The sequence below is a fragment of the Petaurus breviceps genome, unplaced genomic scaffold (assembly GCF_028583685.1).
Source record: "Petaurus breviceps papuanus isolate PSGF00001 unplaced genomic scaffold, PetGlider_PUasm1.0 490, whole genome shotgun sequence".
Classification (NCBI taxonomy): Eukaryota; Metazoa; Chordata; class Mammalia; order Diprotodontia; family Petauridae; genus Petaurus; species Petaurus breviceps.
In genome coordinates, this window is record NW_027186352.1 from 12274096 (window position 1) to 12291720 (window position 17625).

General features: G+C 48.2%; 1 protein-coding gene across 2 annotated transcripts in view; it reads left to right on the forward strand.

The window, feature by feature from the left end:
* Positions 1-1480: 1480 nt before the first annotated feature.
* ANKRD22 (ankyrin repeat domain 22) overlaps positions 1481-17625 on the forward strand; it is a 30181-nt gene continuing 14036 nt past the window's right edge. For both annotated transcript variants that reach the window (XR_011171060.1, XM_069101766.1), the window contains exon 1: positions 1481-1771. Coding sequence is in view for 1 of the 2 variants with exons in the window: in XM_069101766.1 (XP_068957867.1) it covers positions 1751-1771 (21 nt within the window). In the remaining variant the exon portion in view is untranslated. The remainder of the gene's footprint in view (positions 1772-17625) is intronic.

Sequence of the window (17625 nt, forward strand, 5' to 3'; positions counted from 1 at the left end):
GAGAGACAGGCTAAGATCCAGCAGGCACTGGCAAAGCTTTCAGTGTCCAGTTTGGCTGGTATGAATTGTGGGTGTATAAAGAGGCCCAGAAACTGTGCTCCATTTGGAGGCATAGTCCTCAAGAAGCTGGGTATGAAACTGCCATAAGCTTCTGAGGGTAGAAGGATTTGAAAAGGTGCTGCGGGAAATCTTTAGAAGGCAAGAGCCAGAGTTGGAAAAGGATGTGTTCTAACTGGAGAGAAAGAAAAAGAAAGCGGAAACTATGTCTGAAGTGCTGGTATCTTGTGTAGATTTGGACCATGAGGGTGAATGAAGTCATAGCATAGAGTTCCCAGGATGCTCTGGTGTCCAGGCTGAGGAGCCCAGTCTCTTTGCTAAGAGATGGTCAGTGTTCCCTAACTTTTAGTTCCTATGTTGAGAAACACATCTCTTAAGGACTGCAGAGAGTTTCTCCAGCATCCTGTTCCAGGAGTCACTTTTTACAAGTGTCTTAGAGAAAGAAAGGTTAATATGAAGACTAGATAGGCCCTCCCCAGGAGATCAGTCATCTGTGAAGAGGTGCTAACAGCTTTTAATACCTGACTCAGCACCCCATTATTACCCTGCTATCCTATTTTAATGAATTAATTTAAAGGTTTTATTGATGTATTTTTAATGTCACATTTTTAATGCTTCTTATAATTCCCACCCTTCGAAGTCTTCGCTTATGACGAAGAATAGCGGTTTAGCAAAACCAATCTAGTGACTGTCTTACTGTGTATGCAGCATTTCACATCCAGAGTCCCCCATTTTTCCAATGAAAGAAGGGACCACTTCCTTATTCCTTCTCCGGGACCAAGATGGGTCATTATCACTCAAATTAAACTGTTTTATTCTTTTAATTAATTACCACAGTCATCTGCCATGCCATTTTGATTAAAGCTCTGTGCTGGGAATTCATACATTGACTGACAGTCTGTATAGAATATATCAGGTGGGGAATAGAGCGAAATAAAAAAAAAATGAGGCAACAGGTAACAGGAGCCTGGAGGCAACGGAGAAGGGCTCCATGTTAAATATTAATGTGATTAATGTGAGATCAGTAGAAAGCTAGGTTGGAGGCATTTTATAGAGTGTGATAGGCCAGTCCACAGTTTGTATTTTTTTTTAGCAATAATTAAAACACTACGTGGCATATATATATATATATATATATATATATATATAGCATTTTAAGGTTTGCAAAGCATTTTACAGTCATTGCATTTTATCCATGATATCATTTTATTCTAAGGCACTAGGGAGCCATGGCAGATTGGAGTAGTCCCAACTACTACATTTCCTAGGGTTCCAATTCAGCTGTGGTCCCCTAGTCTCCTTTCTTCCACGGCTCTGTGCATGTGAAGACTTTTCTCCCCCCACCAAATGTGTCAGGCTTCAGGCAGGCAGCCATTCCTGCTGCTGACGATGACTCAGAAACCGGCTCCTCTGGGCAGGACCTCGAAAGGCTTGTGTGCTCAGTGGTGAGCTACCGCTGGCTTTTCCTGGGCTGGGCGGTGAAGGGCGTGCGCCGGGATTGGGAAAGCACTCGGGCACGGGGTGACGGAAGCAAGGACCTAGTGCCTTTGCTCGTCTTCCAGTTGCCTGGGATCGATCTCTGCCGGGGGACTTTGAATGTGAATTGGAGGAAAAAGGAGGCCAGCCCAAGGACAGCTGGAGGAGAGCTGAAGGCAGCCGGGGGCTCTTCAGGAGGCTGCCGAGAGCCAGCACCATGGGCATCCTGTATTCTGAGGTAAGATCTCGCTGTGATCCTTCTTTCCCCTCCGTCCATCAATGCCCCTGCGGTGGGCATTCTCCTTTCCATGTTCTCCCCTCACTCTTTTTACTTTGTAAATTAATCTCTGATTTGACAAAAAGCCTCCTTTGTATTTTTGCCCATCTTGTTACTTTTTACAATAGGAAATTACTTGACTCCTTGATTGTGTTACTCAACTAAAGAAAAAGGGGAAGTAAGTTTAGGAACCAACAAGCTCCTACCTGTGTGAGCTCGGCGAAGTCAGCTCTGTTTTTCTGTTCATTCCGGGAGTGGGAAATGCAGGAGGAGAGGCTGGCCCGGGAGCCAGAGTGTGCAGGTTCCAGTCTCACCTCTGCCAATGACTGCCTATGTAAAATGTCGGAGTGACAGTTACTTCTCCGAGCCTCAGTCTCCTTCTCTGCCGAGAGAAGGGATATTGAAGGAGACAGGGGCCCTGAAGCCTTTTCTGTGTGTGTCATGTTTGTATTTAGGTGAAACTTAGGCAGCCCTTCTTAGAATGATGCCCGTATTCACAATCGAAAAAAAGTGCTAAATTCAGTTTAGAGGTAAATGAAAATTAAAAGATGATCCCCCTCTCTAGCCAAGTTTATAGACCACCTGAAATTTATCCATGGACCTTAACATACTAGGATCTTTTCCCACTTACTGCTCGTGGGACCTTGGAACCACTTCACCTCTCTCTGCGACTCAGTTTCCACATTTGTCAAATGCAGGTTGGATCGGATGTGTTCATCTCCTGATTAGTGATCCCTCTCATCCTAAGTTTTGTCACCTGAATGTGGCCGAGGATCATTCCGTCTCTGCCAACTCCAGATTTCTGGGTGTTTGTTCTCAATACCAGAAGTCTAGGGGCAAAGTGGGAGAAGGGGGTCATGGGGACTTTCTCCAGTATTCAAATATGTCCTGCAGTGGTGACCTGTCACCTAGAGGCTTGCCTGAACTCATCGTCTTCCCTCTGAGCATTGGGGCTGCCTGTTCTGGTTTGGGGAGCCTCAATGTTTACATACAATCCGGCCCTTTTCCCTAACAATGCCTTAAAAAAGAGGGAGGAGCCCTTGGGGTGCAGAAATTCTCTAGGTGGGAGCCAGCATCCTCACTCCTTGTAGCACCGGAAGCAGCCTCTCCTATTTGAATTGCTTAATCACTGCATTTATATAACCTTTTCTGAAATACCAGTTAACTTTCAGTAATGCAAAATGGACTAAACGTAAATAAGTAACATCCCAAGGACAACTTTGAAGGAGAGACAGCAGAAGAGGGAAAAAAAAAAAAGACTCCCCGTCCCCCCTGCCCAGCCTCAGCCACTTCCCCAACCAGTTAGGCCACATTGCTGGAGAGAAGCCCCATTAGGCTCTGGAGTCTTCCTCCAGACACTGGGGCTCACTTTCTTACTTTTTTTTCTTTCTTTTCTTTTTTATTAGTTTATTTTTATTTTAAATATTTACTTTTATAAGATTTTGGGTTCTAAATTCCCTCTCTCTCCCTTCCCTCCTCCCCAAGGTAGCATGCAATCTGATATAGGGCTATACATTAAATGAATTTCTACATTAGTCATGTTGTGAAAGAGAATCAGAACAAAAGGGAAAAACCAGGAGAAGGAAAAAGAGAGAGAGAGACAATGGTCTGCTTGGGTCTGCATCCAGACTCCGAGGTTCCTGCTTGGGATGGGGCCGGGGGCTCATTTTCCAAGCCTGGATTTACCGGATGTAGGGCTGCGGTTTCTTTGTCTCTCTTCTGTGCCCCACTGCATGACTGCTCTTTTTTTTCTTTTTGCCAAGAGTATCATCTGGTGCACAGTTCATTCAGCAATGGAAACAGCAGCCCTGGTGCGACTCTGAGGGTTGTGGGGGACCCGACTGGGCCGAGGAAGCAAGGAATTCCAAGTGTGGGCCTGGCTGGGCCACTTGGGGAAGGGCAGTTTTCTACTTCAGTAGCGCCGAAGAGAGATCCTTTCTTCAATTCTCCCAGGGGCCCCGTTTTTGACTTTGGGAGTCCTTCATTCAGTGGACAGAATGTACCTGCCTGTCCCTTTTTGTTTGTGTTATCTTCCCAAACATCCTCCATCCACAGAGGATGCCACTGGACACCCTTAACAAGACCTCGGGTGGGCACCAGGAGCACCCGTGGTGGAATAAAGTATTCCCCTTTAGGAAGATTGAGTCTAAATGGAGAGACACCACATAAAAAAATGAAACTTGAAGGAAGGTTTTTTTTTTTTGCTGAGGCCTGTGGTTGACATCAGAGTTATTTCCAGGTAGACAGCTTCTCCCCTAAGGAAGATGCCCCCCTTTATATTTAACAAGAAAAGACCCCTAAACAGAACCAACAAACACAGTGCCCATTTCCAACAGTGTGTGCAGCATTCTCCACCTGTAGCCCCCCCCCCCCCATCTCTCTTCCAAGAAGAGAGAAGTCTATTTCATCACCTATCTTCTGATCATTGTCATCGCGCTCAGTTCTGGGGTTCTCCAGAGTTCATTGTTTATTTATGATATTGAAGACCCTGTGCATATTGTTCTCGTGGCTCTAATCTCTCTACTCTGATCAGTTCATACGAGGTTCCTTCCTGTGTTTCTCTGGATTTCTCATATTTACCACTTCTTTAAGTGCGGTCCTATTCCATTGTGTTCAGAGGTTGCCATTTCTTCAGTCCTCCAATCGCCCAATAGCCCCCTTCATTCCAGCCTGGTTGTTACTGCAGAAACGTTGCTACCGATAATTGGGCATGTGAGAGATTTCCCTTTCTTCCTTTGAACCTGCTTGGGGTGTGGATCCCCAGTGAGGGGATCACTGGGTAAGAGGGGGAAAGTTTAGTGCCTTTTTTCTTGAATAGCTCTGAATTATTTTCTAGGCTGACATAGGGGTTAGGATTCCTATACTGGGAGTCAGAAACATCTGGGTTCAAATCTCACTTCAGATATTTACTACAAGTACTATTACTGCTCCTGCTGCTGCTGCTACTACTACACACACATAATATATATATATATATATGTATACACATATATACACATATGTGTATTATACACACATGTATACACATATACACATACATACAAACACACACATATTGTCAACTGGACTAAACCAGCCTCTAATCTGTGGATGACTGGAGCTGAACACAGCAGGCTAGAGACAGGAGAGTCAGGAATCAAGCAGAAGTTTAATTTCAAAGTGAGGGAAACAACTTACAAACAAGGAGGCACATTCATGACGTATTTTGGGGCTCCACCCCCAGTAAGGTGATCTCCTTTAGGGCAGGCAGATCTTAATACTTGTACTAGTGGCTATGCAATGAACTGTAGCTCTGAAAATGGGGAACAGCAGCAACGAGACGAGCTTGATTCATAGCAGGGCTTCATGACCGGAACATGGATGTAGCAGGTTCTGGTCCCAAGCTCAGAGAACACCTAGTGCTGGTCAGAGCCATACAATGATTATATGATTTTGCTAGAGGATGAGATCGTCCAGAAGGTGAGTGCAGAGGATTGTTGCTATGTACAGCTTGCTTAGGTCTGGAAAACAGGGTGTCTCATATCTTGACACTCTATACGGAGAGAGAGAGAGAGAGAGAGAGAGAGAGAGAGAGAGAGAGAGAGACGGAGGGAGGGAGAGCATATGAATATAGTGCTTTAAGGGAATAGGACTCAATAGCCTTCTATGTTCCTATTAACTCCTAGTATATGATCTTTTAATCAATTTGCAATTCCACCAACAATGTATTGGCATACATGTCCTGTTGGAGCAGTGACTCACTCTTTCATCTATCTGTGCCATTTTTCTGGGTGTAAATTGAAAGCTCAAAGTTGTTTTACTTTGCATTTCTCTCATTATTAACAATTTGAAGCACACTTTTGTATAGTTGTTAATAGTTCCTATTTCATCTTTAGAAAACTGTTCTTTGGTCATTTAGATTTATGACAGTTGACAATTGCTTCTCAAGAAGATGTGGGGGGGGATTCAAGTAAGTGATCTATTGGGCCAAGTATGTGCCATGGGCAATCCAATTGCTAAATTTGAGGAATGATAGGAAGAGGGACTGGTAGAGGACACTCATAACAGAGAAAACTCCATCTACTGAAGCATCTCAGCTCTCTCTACAACTTAGAGTGTTAAGTATTAGAGCTTTGCTTACAGCAATGGCATGCCCAGGGTTGCACAGGATTTGAACCCAGTTGACTGCAAGACTCCACTATGCCCTGCTGCCTCTGTTTCTCTGAGGAAGGAACCTCGTCTTTTTGGGTGTACGCTGCCTACATCTTCTCCCATCAGCTTGTGGGTGTCAATCCAGATAACTGTTTTACATCCCCAGATTAGCCAGTTCAGGACATCTAGGCCTTGTCCCTCTTGTGACTGATGTCCATATAATGTTTCAAACTTTGTGAAAGACTTTTTACATCTGTCATCTCATCTGACCCTCACACCTCAGTGAGAGAGATGCTACTATTATTCCAATTTTTAGATGAAGAAATGGATGCAGACAGAGTTCAAGTGACTTGCCCAGGGTCACATAGCTACTAAGTGTCTGTAGCAGGATTTGAACTCAGGTCTTCCTGACTCCGAGCACCATGACTCCTGGTGGAATGAGCTCTGCCTCTGGAATTAGGACACTTGAGTTTGAATGCTGCGTTAAGCACCTTTGTCTCCTCACTTGTATAAGGAGGGAGTTGGACCAGGTGACCTGTGGAATCTAAGGTCCTTTGTTTCTCTCTGGGCCTGACCCAAAGACCTGGTTATGATGCCTGTCGGGCTTGTGAATCGAAAAGCTCGGATTGTTTCCTTGTTCTTGTTCATTGTTCTCCACACTGTAGAACCTTTTCCCACTTTTATATTATTCACAAATATCTGAGAAACACTCGGTTTCTGAAATTCCCTGTCCAGATGTGGAAGACTGTGACTTTCTGCAACCACAGAAACATTTAAAAGCTCAGAATCAGCAACTATCTCCTCAGACCTTTGCCCACACAGGATGTCTCTGACACGGGGCATCCTGCCTTGGCTGCTGTCCATGCCAGCGAGGGCGCCCCTGCCTTCCCCACCAGCCCATCCCACTCTGGAATCGTGTTAGCTGTTCATCTGATTCAGACACTCCATTGTGTGCTGTCCACTGTTGTCTTCCTTTACAGGGAAAAGCTACCAAACATTGACTGTTATAAATGGGGCAGAAATGTACCCACCCCTTGACCTTCCCCTCCTCTGACCTGCAGTGTTGGACTTCTCTGGGTTGATGGGTGTGATATGCATGGGACAGGTCACTTGTGGGGGGTTGAGAGCATCTGAAAAGTGCCCCAGCACACCGGGATTCCTCGCTCCTCTCAACTCAGCCGAGTCACTTTCTCCCACGTATGGCTTTTGGTATCTGCTTTCCTATGATGCCTCTTGTCTTTTTTTGCAGGTGGGGTTGGAGGGGGAGGCAAGGCAATTGGGGTTAAGTGACTTGCTCAAAGTCACACAACTAGTAAATGTCAAATGTCTGAGGTCACATTTGAACTCAGGTCCTCCTGACTTTAGGGCTGGTGCTCTATTCACTATGCTACCTAGCTGCCCCCCTCTCTTGTGTTTTTGTTTATCTTTCTATATGACTCTTAAGCTTTGTGAGGTCAGGGTCCATTCAGCAAATATTGTTGAAGCATCAGCTACAGTCAGTATCCCATGCTCAGCTACGAGAGGCACGCAGATGTAAGATGTCACATAATCTTTGCCCTTGTACAGTCTAGGAGGAGGATAAATTAAGTTCACAGATTTCCAGTATACAAGCTACAAATTTAGACGTGTCCAGGAAAAGCCATAGAATCCTAGGCTCATAGCTTTAAAACTAGAAAGAACCTCAGAGGTCAACTACTCTGACCCCTCATTTATCAGCTGAGGGCTGCAAGATTGGGGCTGAAAGAGGTACTTCTAGCTGGGGGACCCTGGGAAGGCTTCATAGAGGAAGGAAGAAGCCCCCAAGTTTTGGCTTGTAGAAAAATTTGTATAGGAAGAGATGCAGAAGGAATCTGTCCTTGGGCTTGGAGGAAAAATGGAAATGGGATGAGGTGTAAGAGTTGCAGACTGTCCAGACTGGCTGCAGTCTACCTGTGCATGAAGGAGAAAAATGTGAAATGAAGCTGGGAAGGGAGGCTGGAGCTGGACTGGGGAGGGGGCAGTCCTTGAATGAGAGGCTGAGAAGGAGATTTTTCCCCAAATAGTGGGAATTATTGAAGGTCGTTGAGCAAGGTAATGATGAGAACAGATCAGTTCAGAGGCCATTGCAGTTGCCCAGATGAAAGGTAATGGGACTAGGTTAATGTATGGGCAGGCGGAGGGGAAGATGGGACAGATAAGGATGGGTGCTGGCCCAGACAGATTTTGGAAGCTAATTAAACATACAGGGTAACAAGGGAAAAGATTCAAAGGTGAGTCAAAGACTGAGCCTGGGCAGGGCCATGGGAGAGTGGAGGGGCCATCAACAGGCACGGTGGAGGTTAGAGTGGGCAGGGCTGGGGCTGGGTCACTGCGAGTCTGAAGTGACCAGGGGAAATCCTGGGGGAAGTTTCCAGGAAGAGGCTGAAGATGTGGGAGTGGACGCTAAGAGAGGTCTAGGCTAGTGAGATGGGTGTGGGAGGCTATGATGGCAGCCATGCATGTGGCTAAGGAAAAAAGGACAAAATAAAGGAGAAGTCACTAAGGGCAGAGTATATGCCATGCACTGTGCCAATCAATATCCAGACACTCTGTGGCTGTAACATTTTTCAATTGCATCTAATGATTTGTGACCTCATTTGGGGTTTTCTTGGCAGAGATGCTGGAGTGTTTGCCATTTTCTTCTCCAGCTCATTTTACAGATGAGGAAACTGAGGTAGACAGGGTGAAGTGACTTGCCCAGGGTCACACAGCTAGTAAGGTCTGAGGCCAGATTTGAACTCAGGTAGATGAGTCTTCCTGACTCCAGACCCAGCTCGATGTGCACTATGAGCCCCCTGGCTCCTACTAGCACATAGTAAGCGCATACTAAATGCTTGTTGACTATTGACTAAGTGCTGGGGACACAAACAGAACAGCAAAGGACAGCTCCTGTCTGAAAGAAGCTTACATTCTATTACAAACGATGATAATAACTGACCTTTATAGAGTCCTTGCTCTGTGCCAGGCCCTGAGCTAAACACTACACATAGTGTCTTCTTTGATCCTCACAACAGCCCTGGGAAGCAGGGGCTCTTACTATCCCCATCTGACAGTTGTGGAAACTGAATCAGGCAGTGGTTATGTGATCTGCCCAGGGTCACACAGCTAGGAATTGTCTGAGGCTGATTTCTGACTCCAGGCCCTCTCTGGGCACTCGGGTCCCACCCCACTGACACAGGTAAAGGGATGGGTAACGCTCTCCACCCGTTCTCCATTCTAAGGTCACAGGGATGCTGAGCAGAGGCGCGGGGCAGCAGGCTGGCGCAGTCTTCCCAGTACCAAGGGCAGTATTGGTTTGATTCACTTGCAGACCTGGGAAGGTGCTCACTCAGCGGTGATTTGGTGACTGGACCCTGCCCAGGTGTAGGGGCCCACGAGGCACTGGCCATCTGGATATTTGAGGCCAATGAAGAGAAGAGAATAGGGTCCAAGCTGGTTGCCTGAGAGGGCACTGATGCGTAGGGAGAGGGCTACAGGCTAAGACGGTGACCGGAGAGACCGGAGGAGAAGCATGGGAGAGAGAGCAGGAGCCCATGGTCAGCAGGAGCCAGTGCCGAAGATGGGTCTGGGAGGAGGTCGGTGGGAGTCCTGCGGTGGCCAGGGGAATGGGGAGAACTGGTGGAGAGTTTGTTCCACTTCTTAGTCTACCTGCCCTCCCTCAGCCCCTGAACACCCAGCGCCTGCCGGGTCCTGCCCCGCATGGGAGAGAGGGTGCAGCAGGACCCTGGAAGACGGCCCTGGGCTGTGTCCCTGTGTGACTCTGGGGAAGTCGCCTGCCTCTGGGAGCCTCGATTTCCTCAGACATAATACCAGGGGTCAGACCTGACCACCTCAATCGTCCCTTCAGTCCTAAACCTAGGATTCAGTGATGTCAGTGAGTCCTCAATAGACTTTGGAATGAAGGAGGGAGGGGATTAGGTGTGCCGTCAGACCATCTGCTCTCTTCTCCAAGGAGCTCAAGGATGATGTGAGAACCTCATAGCCACAGCCCAGCCATACTCATGAAAGCTCTTCCCTCACAAAGACCCTGTGAGGCACAGAAAGTGAGTGACTGAAGAAGACACCGAAGGTCAGAGAACTTCAGTGACTTGCCCAAGGTCACCCAGGGAATTGGAGTCAGAGCCAGGACTTGAACCTCACAGACTGCTGTGCCCACTGGGCAAGCACCTCCTGTCTCCTTGTTCCTTAGACTGCTGTGTTAAAACCATTGCAAGGTTTGCTAATGGAAGGCAAGGGTCAGCCCCTAATTTCTGGCCTCAGACCAGAGATTTTGGGCCACTCCCAGTGCTGGAGGGACCCTTTGCCAAGTAAACACTCTCACAAGGGAGAGGGGCCAAAAAGCAGGGCGTGCCCCACTTACATGACCTTGGATGTCTTCTCTGGAGAGAGGGACAGAGTTTCTCATCATTTGTAGTAGAGGACTGCCGCCCTCTCCTGCCTCTGCCAACTGGGGACAAATTCTCCCAGAAGTCTCCCTTCCAACCAACCTGAAGATTAGACCTAGATCCTTTGGGATGGGGAGCACCCTGGGAAGGGCTGGCTTTAGGCAGCAGCCTACATCCCGAGATTCAGGAGCTTTGACTGCTTAGACCACCATTAACATCCTCCCTTTGGGTTAAGGCACTGGGAAGACAGCACAATTTTGTGGAATTGTTGAAGTAAGGTACTGTTTATCTAGGTGGCCCCTGTAAACACGCTGTCAGGGCAGAGAGAGCCCTTAGCTAGCCCTGCCCACATCTGAATGAAAATCTTCTCTACCACATACCCAGCACATCCCTACTCGGCTTAAAGACCTCCAGCAAGGCAGGATCCACTTCCTTCAGGGGCAGCCAGGTCTGCTTTTAGGGGATTCTGAACTTCAAGCTGAGTTTTTCTTTGTCCTGATCTGAATGGACGTTTGCCCCTTAACAACCATTCCCAGCTCCATTACTCCTACCTGCTCCCTGCCCCCCTTCACAACAGAGCAGAATAAATCTATCATGACTTTCTCAGTCTTGGGTCAGCTAAGGGGTGCAGTGGGCAGACCACCACAGCGGGACCCAGGGACACCAACAGCAGACACTTAGCAAGATACTATTTGTAAGTTGTTTTGGACTCCCAGGACTATATGAACGCTATCTCTTATAATGACTTAACCCTTCAGCCTTAATTTCTTCCTCCATAAAATGGAGATTATAAAAACACCCACCTCACGGGCGTTGTAACAATTTGAGGACCAAATGAGACAATATATGTTCAGTCCTAGCTTTGGGAATCTTAGAGTGTTACATAAAGGAGAGCTATTAGTGTATTACTGTGTGGTCCCCTTCAAGCGGTGTGTGGGTGTGTGTGTGTGTGTGTGCGCGTGCGTGTGTGTGCATGTGAGTGTGTGCACAAGTATGAGTGTGTGTTTGTGTACGTGTGTGAGCATGTGTGCATGCATGTGTGTGCATGTGAGTGTGTGCACACAAGTGTGAGTGTGTGTTTGTGTACGTGTGTGAGCATTCGTGCATGCGTGTGTGTGTGTGCACAATGCACATGTGGGCTCAGGTGCATCTTTGGTGGGATTAATATTTAATATTTAAAGGAATATCTAGACGCTTTTCCTATGTACCAGGCACTGACTAAGCTCTTTACAATTATTATTCCACTTGATCCTCACAAACCCCTGGGGGGTTGGTGTTATTATTATATCTGATTTACAGATGAGGAAACTGAGGCAAAGAGATGTTCAGTGACTTGCCCAGGGTCACACAGCTCATAAGCATCGGATGCAGGATTTGAATCCTGACTCTAGGCCCAGAGCTCTATCCTACACTGTGCCTCCCAGCTGCCCCCAAATGCACTGTTTTAAATTTACATGAATATTTAGAATTTATTTAATTTTCTCACTTGAAAGAGAGCCCGCTATTCTGCAGCCCCGTGAAAGCCTGTCAGAATTGTGAGTGAGGGGTACCCCCCACCCGGGGGATTTCTGTGTATTTCCCTCGCTCTCCCACTCTGGAATCAGTCCATCTCCTCCCCAGCTACTCACTGCTGACTCATTTCTTCAAACCATCCACAGCCAAAGTCAAACATTTAAATGCCTCAGATTTGGAAGCGACATCAAGTCCAGCCCATACCCTAACCAGAATCCTCTCCTAGGGTAGGACGGCCAGCTCTGCTTGAAGACATTCCCTGACTGGCCACTCACTGCCTTCCGAGGTCGAATCTCCTGCTCCAGTTCTCTTGGGTTCCCATTGTTAGGACACGTTTCTTCACTCCCTTAGCTCTCTCTTCCTGGGAATCATCTAATTCAGAAGCCAATATTTCCCAAGGCATGAATTCGGGTGGTTTTGTCACGTGGCCTCCTGGCCACTTTGGAGTGCTCCGATTTGGCCGATGCAGATCCCAGGGCCGCACATATAGATCTCTTAGGGACGCTAGACAGAGGCCAGCTAGTCAAAAGCTCTCATTTTGTTATTTTTTAAAAGAAAATGTCTATTTTTCAGTTATTAAACATTTCTTGTACCCCATCCACTGGGACAAAGAGAAAAAAAACAAAGAAACATAAAATTTTCATATTAAGCAGAAATAATCCTTACATTGTTTACTGAGGAGGAAATGGAGACAGGTCTAGAGACATCAGGTCTGCTGTCCTATGCTGCCCTCTTACTACACTAGTAAGGATTTAGGGTATTCTTGAGAAAGAGCCTTGTGACAGTGAATGATGGTGAGATCCTGGAATGGTCTTTTCCCCTAGAGATGTCAAAATCTCAGCTGATATTTTTGTAGGATTTGAAGCATGATCCCGGGAGGGAGGGTGGGATAGATGGTGTGCAATCCTACCACATTAATCACTGCTGTGCCCCCAGGTCCTAGAGTTTGGGGTGAGCCTCTGTAGGATGTTCTGAAAAATATTTAACAACTATCTCTGAGAAAAAGTACCCGTGACTCTTTTAATTACTATTAATAATTGCTAATATTTCAGCACTATTAATTATTAGTATTTTTATCTTGATGAGTTTTAATATTGTATTACTTTCTTAAATCTTGACAATCACCAAAACATCAAATCGTGGCCCGATTCAATGTCTTTGCTGATATGTGAAGTGTAACATTCACTCTGAACATTTAATCATCAGCTCTCTTGAGTGCCTGTTTCAGCTGGCTCCCGGGCCCCACTGATCTTCTGTAAACAAAACCCCCTTTTCCACTTTTTGTTAATGAGCAAACATGGTGGATAGTGGCTTGTGAGTTTCCTTCACTTGGATTCCACCTTTCAGGAAGGAAATGGGGTAGTTTGGACATTGAGAAATGCTGCCACAGGAGGACTGCTGGAGAAGTCAGAGAAGGCTTAGGGGGTCGAGTCCGGGGTCTTGAGGACTCGGAAGGGCAGCCCCTGTGGAGGAGACTCAGACACAGACAGGACCAAGAGGTGGGGCAGATTCAGGCTGTGCAATTAATAAAAATAACAGTCATAGTAACAACAAGCACTTGTGCGATGCTTTCAGATTTATAAAGCACTTCACACAACTTATTTCCTTCGATCCTCTCAACAGCCCTAGGAGAGAGGTGCTATAATTTACCCCATTTTTACAGATGAGGAAACTGAGGCTTCCTGACTGCAGGCCCCAGGTTCTGTCCAATGTATGATCTAGCTGCCAACCAACTGAGCCCTTCCCAGATATATTGTAGAGGAGTCTCTCATTCAGGTTCAGGCTGGACAGCACCAATCAATTCATAACCAAGCATTTATTAAGCACCTACCGTATGCCAGGCACTGTACTAAAGCCTGGACCTTCAAAGACCGAAGTAGCCCCTGCCTTCAAACAGCTTCTGTTCTATGGGGCAACCACAGGCCTCTGAGGGCCTTTCCGATGTTGAGGTCCCACAGCTCCTTAGAGCTTTGTAATTAGATGTTTGGTAGGAGGACCTCTGGCCCAAGCTCTTGGCCCTTGTGACATCAAGACCACGGCTCCAGAAAGCAACCTTGGCCTCGGCCTGAGGCCTTGAACCAGCATCCCATCCAAAGGGCCCAGGCCATGTTAGAACTTGGGATCAGATCTAGATTCTTTCTCTCTCCCACTGTCAGCAAAGGGGAGCTCACATGCCTTTTGTGGAGAAGCAAAAATCACTATTTTTACAAAGGAGTGCCTACTGCCTAGGCTGCACCCTTTGGAGTGCCAGCCCCAACAGGCCTTACTGAGCTGGGAAAGCTTTGACTTCAGGCTTAGGGAGGGACTATGGGTCTATTATCCAGGTTCCAGCCTGTCTGGGGGAGGGGAAACTCCCTGGTAATTATAATAACAACAATAAGAATATATATAACACATACATGTGCCAAGGGTTTTACAAACATTCCATCATTTGACCTCACAACAGCCCTGGGAGGGGGAATGCAGTTATTGTTCCCAATTTTACAGACAGGAAACTAAGGCAAACAAAGGTTAGGTGACTTGTCCAGGGTCATATAGCTACTAAGTGTCTGGACTTGAACTCCAATCTTCTCGACTCTAGGTCCAGTCCCACATGCCACTCCAGCTGCCTCTTTGAACATAAGCTTCTTGAGGGCAGGACTGTTTGTTGGGGGCTCCGGGGCTTTGTTTCTGAAGTTCTTCCTTTTTGAATAGGTGTGGGGTAGAGTTAGGGACAGGGGTAGGGAGGGGGTCTAGTCCTAGGATTTCCTGATCTAGGGAGCTCCCAGGGAGAAAACACCCTCTCTTAACGCAGGTCAGAGTGTCACCTAGCGTGTGAGGGAGTGGCCAAGTCACGGAGAGGACATGACAAGCCCTGGCACATTTGGGAAGCTTAATAATTGTTTGCTGAGGGGGATCCCAGCCCCAGGGAGAGGTAGGTTGGCTCAATCCCAGCACCGTCAAAGGCTGTTGCTGAGTCTAGAGGGTTCCTGTTCTGCCCTGCGCAGGTCCAAGGAGTCTCGGGATGGGCTGCATCCCTGGGGACCAACATTCAATCCAACAATAACTGATAGGCGGTCAAGGCGTGCAGAGCTTTCAAGGGCGGCCACTATGGGGCGGGGGAGAGTTTCATCAGCCACCGAAGCTGTCCCCTCACGCGTCCTGCAAGTGAGGTGGCTGAAGGGTCACAGCACTGGAGCGGAGGACCCATATCCCCCCAATGCCCTCAAGTGGGAGGGTCAGAGCATTAGGCATTAATGGCTCAAAGAGGGCCACAGGCTTTGGAGCTGAAAGTGACCTCGGTGACTGTCTCTCCATCATCATCCTACATCTGGGTCAGTCCCTTCATTTCAGAGACGAAAGGCAGCTCGAGGTCACAGTCCAGAAAGGCAGAGCCAGGACTGGATCCCAGGGGTTGGGGCTTCAAATCCGCGGCCCCTTGCATTTATGAATCGTCCGCAGCGTCGTCTGCCTGGAGCCCCCAGACACAGACTCATGGGGCGCAGTGTGGTGGTCGGACCCGGGACATGGAAAGCAAAGGGGCCAGGGCAGGGCTGCATCCTCCGTTGCTTTCGACCTTCCAGCTGAGCAGTGGGAAATAGGACCCGGCTGGTGGATTTACCCCAGTGCCCTGCGGTCCTGGGGGCTGCGGCAGTGATTGAGGAATCTGAAAGCTGGCACCGGACAGGGTGGATGTTCACCTCTAAACCCCTTGGGCCTTGAAGGAAGGCGGGGAGCTTAACGGGGCGACGGTGGGAGGCGGAGTCTATTGATCTGCTCCCAGAATGGGAGAGAAGAAGCTGTGTGCACAGAGGCATGGAGAAGGGAGAAAGCGAAAGGCGAGTGAGGGCGGTCAGTCACTGAGGCGGTTAGACCAGGCAGCCTTGAGACGAGGAGGGAGAGGTCAGCGGGGGGCAGATTCTAGAGGGTCTTAGCGGGATCTGGAGGTTATACTTGGTGTGACTGGAAGAGGGAGTCATGGCTCTGGGGGAGGGTAGTTGGGCTCCCACTCACTGGAAGCCTTCAAGCAGAATGTGGGTGGATCCCCCGAGAGGATTCTTACTGCGGGCTGGGTTCCTGAGGGCCCTTCCATCCCATGGGTTCTGTGATTCTGGACCTTGCTGTTACCTCCTCACCCACCTTCATTCACCCCAGCCCCCTTCCATCAGATTCCTTTACCCTGGAAAAAATCAGGGCGGGGTTCAGATACTGTAGGAAAGAGGACAACAACCAATCATCAGGTGTTTCCTGAACGTGACCATGACCCCATGACCCCATGACCCCACGGTGCCAGGAGCAAGGAGAGTCTCTGGTGCCTGTGGGGAATTGGATGGAATAAGTGGTGTTCCAGAAGGGACCAGCATTTCTGGATGGGCCAGGCACACCACCTGCGTGTGGGCAGGAGGTAGAGCATGCCCAGACCACAGCTTCAAGGAGTGGGATCCTGGGCCAGTCCTCCCCTCCCCACCCCACCTTGCACACTGGTGTATATATAAGATACATAAAAAGTAGACATGAGTGGAAGGCTTTGGCACCTGGGCAAAAGTGGCTTTTGAGTTGAGTCCTAAAGGGAACCAGAGATGGGGAGGGAGAGAGTCACAGAGAGAGAGGTCAGCCTGTGTAGGTCCAGAAATGGAGCATCTCTCCCGAGAGCCAGCAAGGAAGCTGTCATGGCTGACCATCAGGTGTGTGATGGGAGCTATGGGTAAAGAGGCTGGGGAGGTAATGAAAGGCCAGGTTGGGAAGAGCTTTAAATGGCAGCTGGAGGAGTTTACATCTGGCAACTTGTCAAGCCTGCTGGAACCATGAGTCCTGTCAGGAGAGGGCTGGGTTTGAGGTCCCTTCCAACTCTCCCCTGGGGGACTGTGATTTGGGGCCATTTTTCTGCACCTGTTGCTGCCTTCCTTATTTCCAGCCTGGAGGTTCACACCCCCCCTCCCCCGCTCAACTCCCCACCCCTGGGGATGCTCCCCATGTTCCTTGCTGACTTCCACAGCCCATGCCTACCAGTCCCAGGGACTTCAGCACCATGCTCACATTTCCCCTCTGCCCTGCTATAATAACTGGCTGTAATTACCTTCTCCAAAGGCTAGCTGTCATTTCCTGCTATAATCTCTTTTGACACCAGTATTTACAATGACGACTCATCAGCACCTGGCCCTGCAGTCCTTCATCTCCACTCATTGCATAACTAATCGTTCAATTGGTTCAGTCATGACCAGCTCCTCATGAGCTGGCTTTTCTTGGCAAAGATCCTGGACTGGTCGGCCATTTCCTTCCCCAGCTCATTTTACAGATGAGGAAACTGAGGCAAACAGGATACAGTGACTTGCCCAGGGTCACCCAGCTAGTAAATGTCTAAGACCAGACTTGAACTCACAAAGATGAGTCTTCCTGACTCCAGGTCCAGAGCTCTATACACTGCACCACCTAGCTGCCCCTGCATGATTGTCCCTCAGCATTGGATTCTACCTCTAAGGCCTAAAACTTGTCATTCTCTGCCCCGCCCCACTTGCCCCTTCATCTGTTGCACCTTGTCATCTTCTGGGCCTGCTCTGGGACCTCTGTTTCCCAGACTCCCATCTCTTCACCCAGTTGGTTAGTCCCCTTCTGTCTACACTTGACTTTGTCCATTCTGGACTGCATGGTCAGTCATCCTGATGCTGTATCTCAGAGTTAAAAGTGACTTCAGAGGCCATCTAGCCTGGAACAAACAGGAAAGAGATTCACCTTTAGAACAAATGCAGCTCTCTCTCTCTCTCTCTCTCTCTCTCTCTCTCTCTCTCTCTC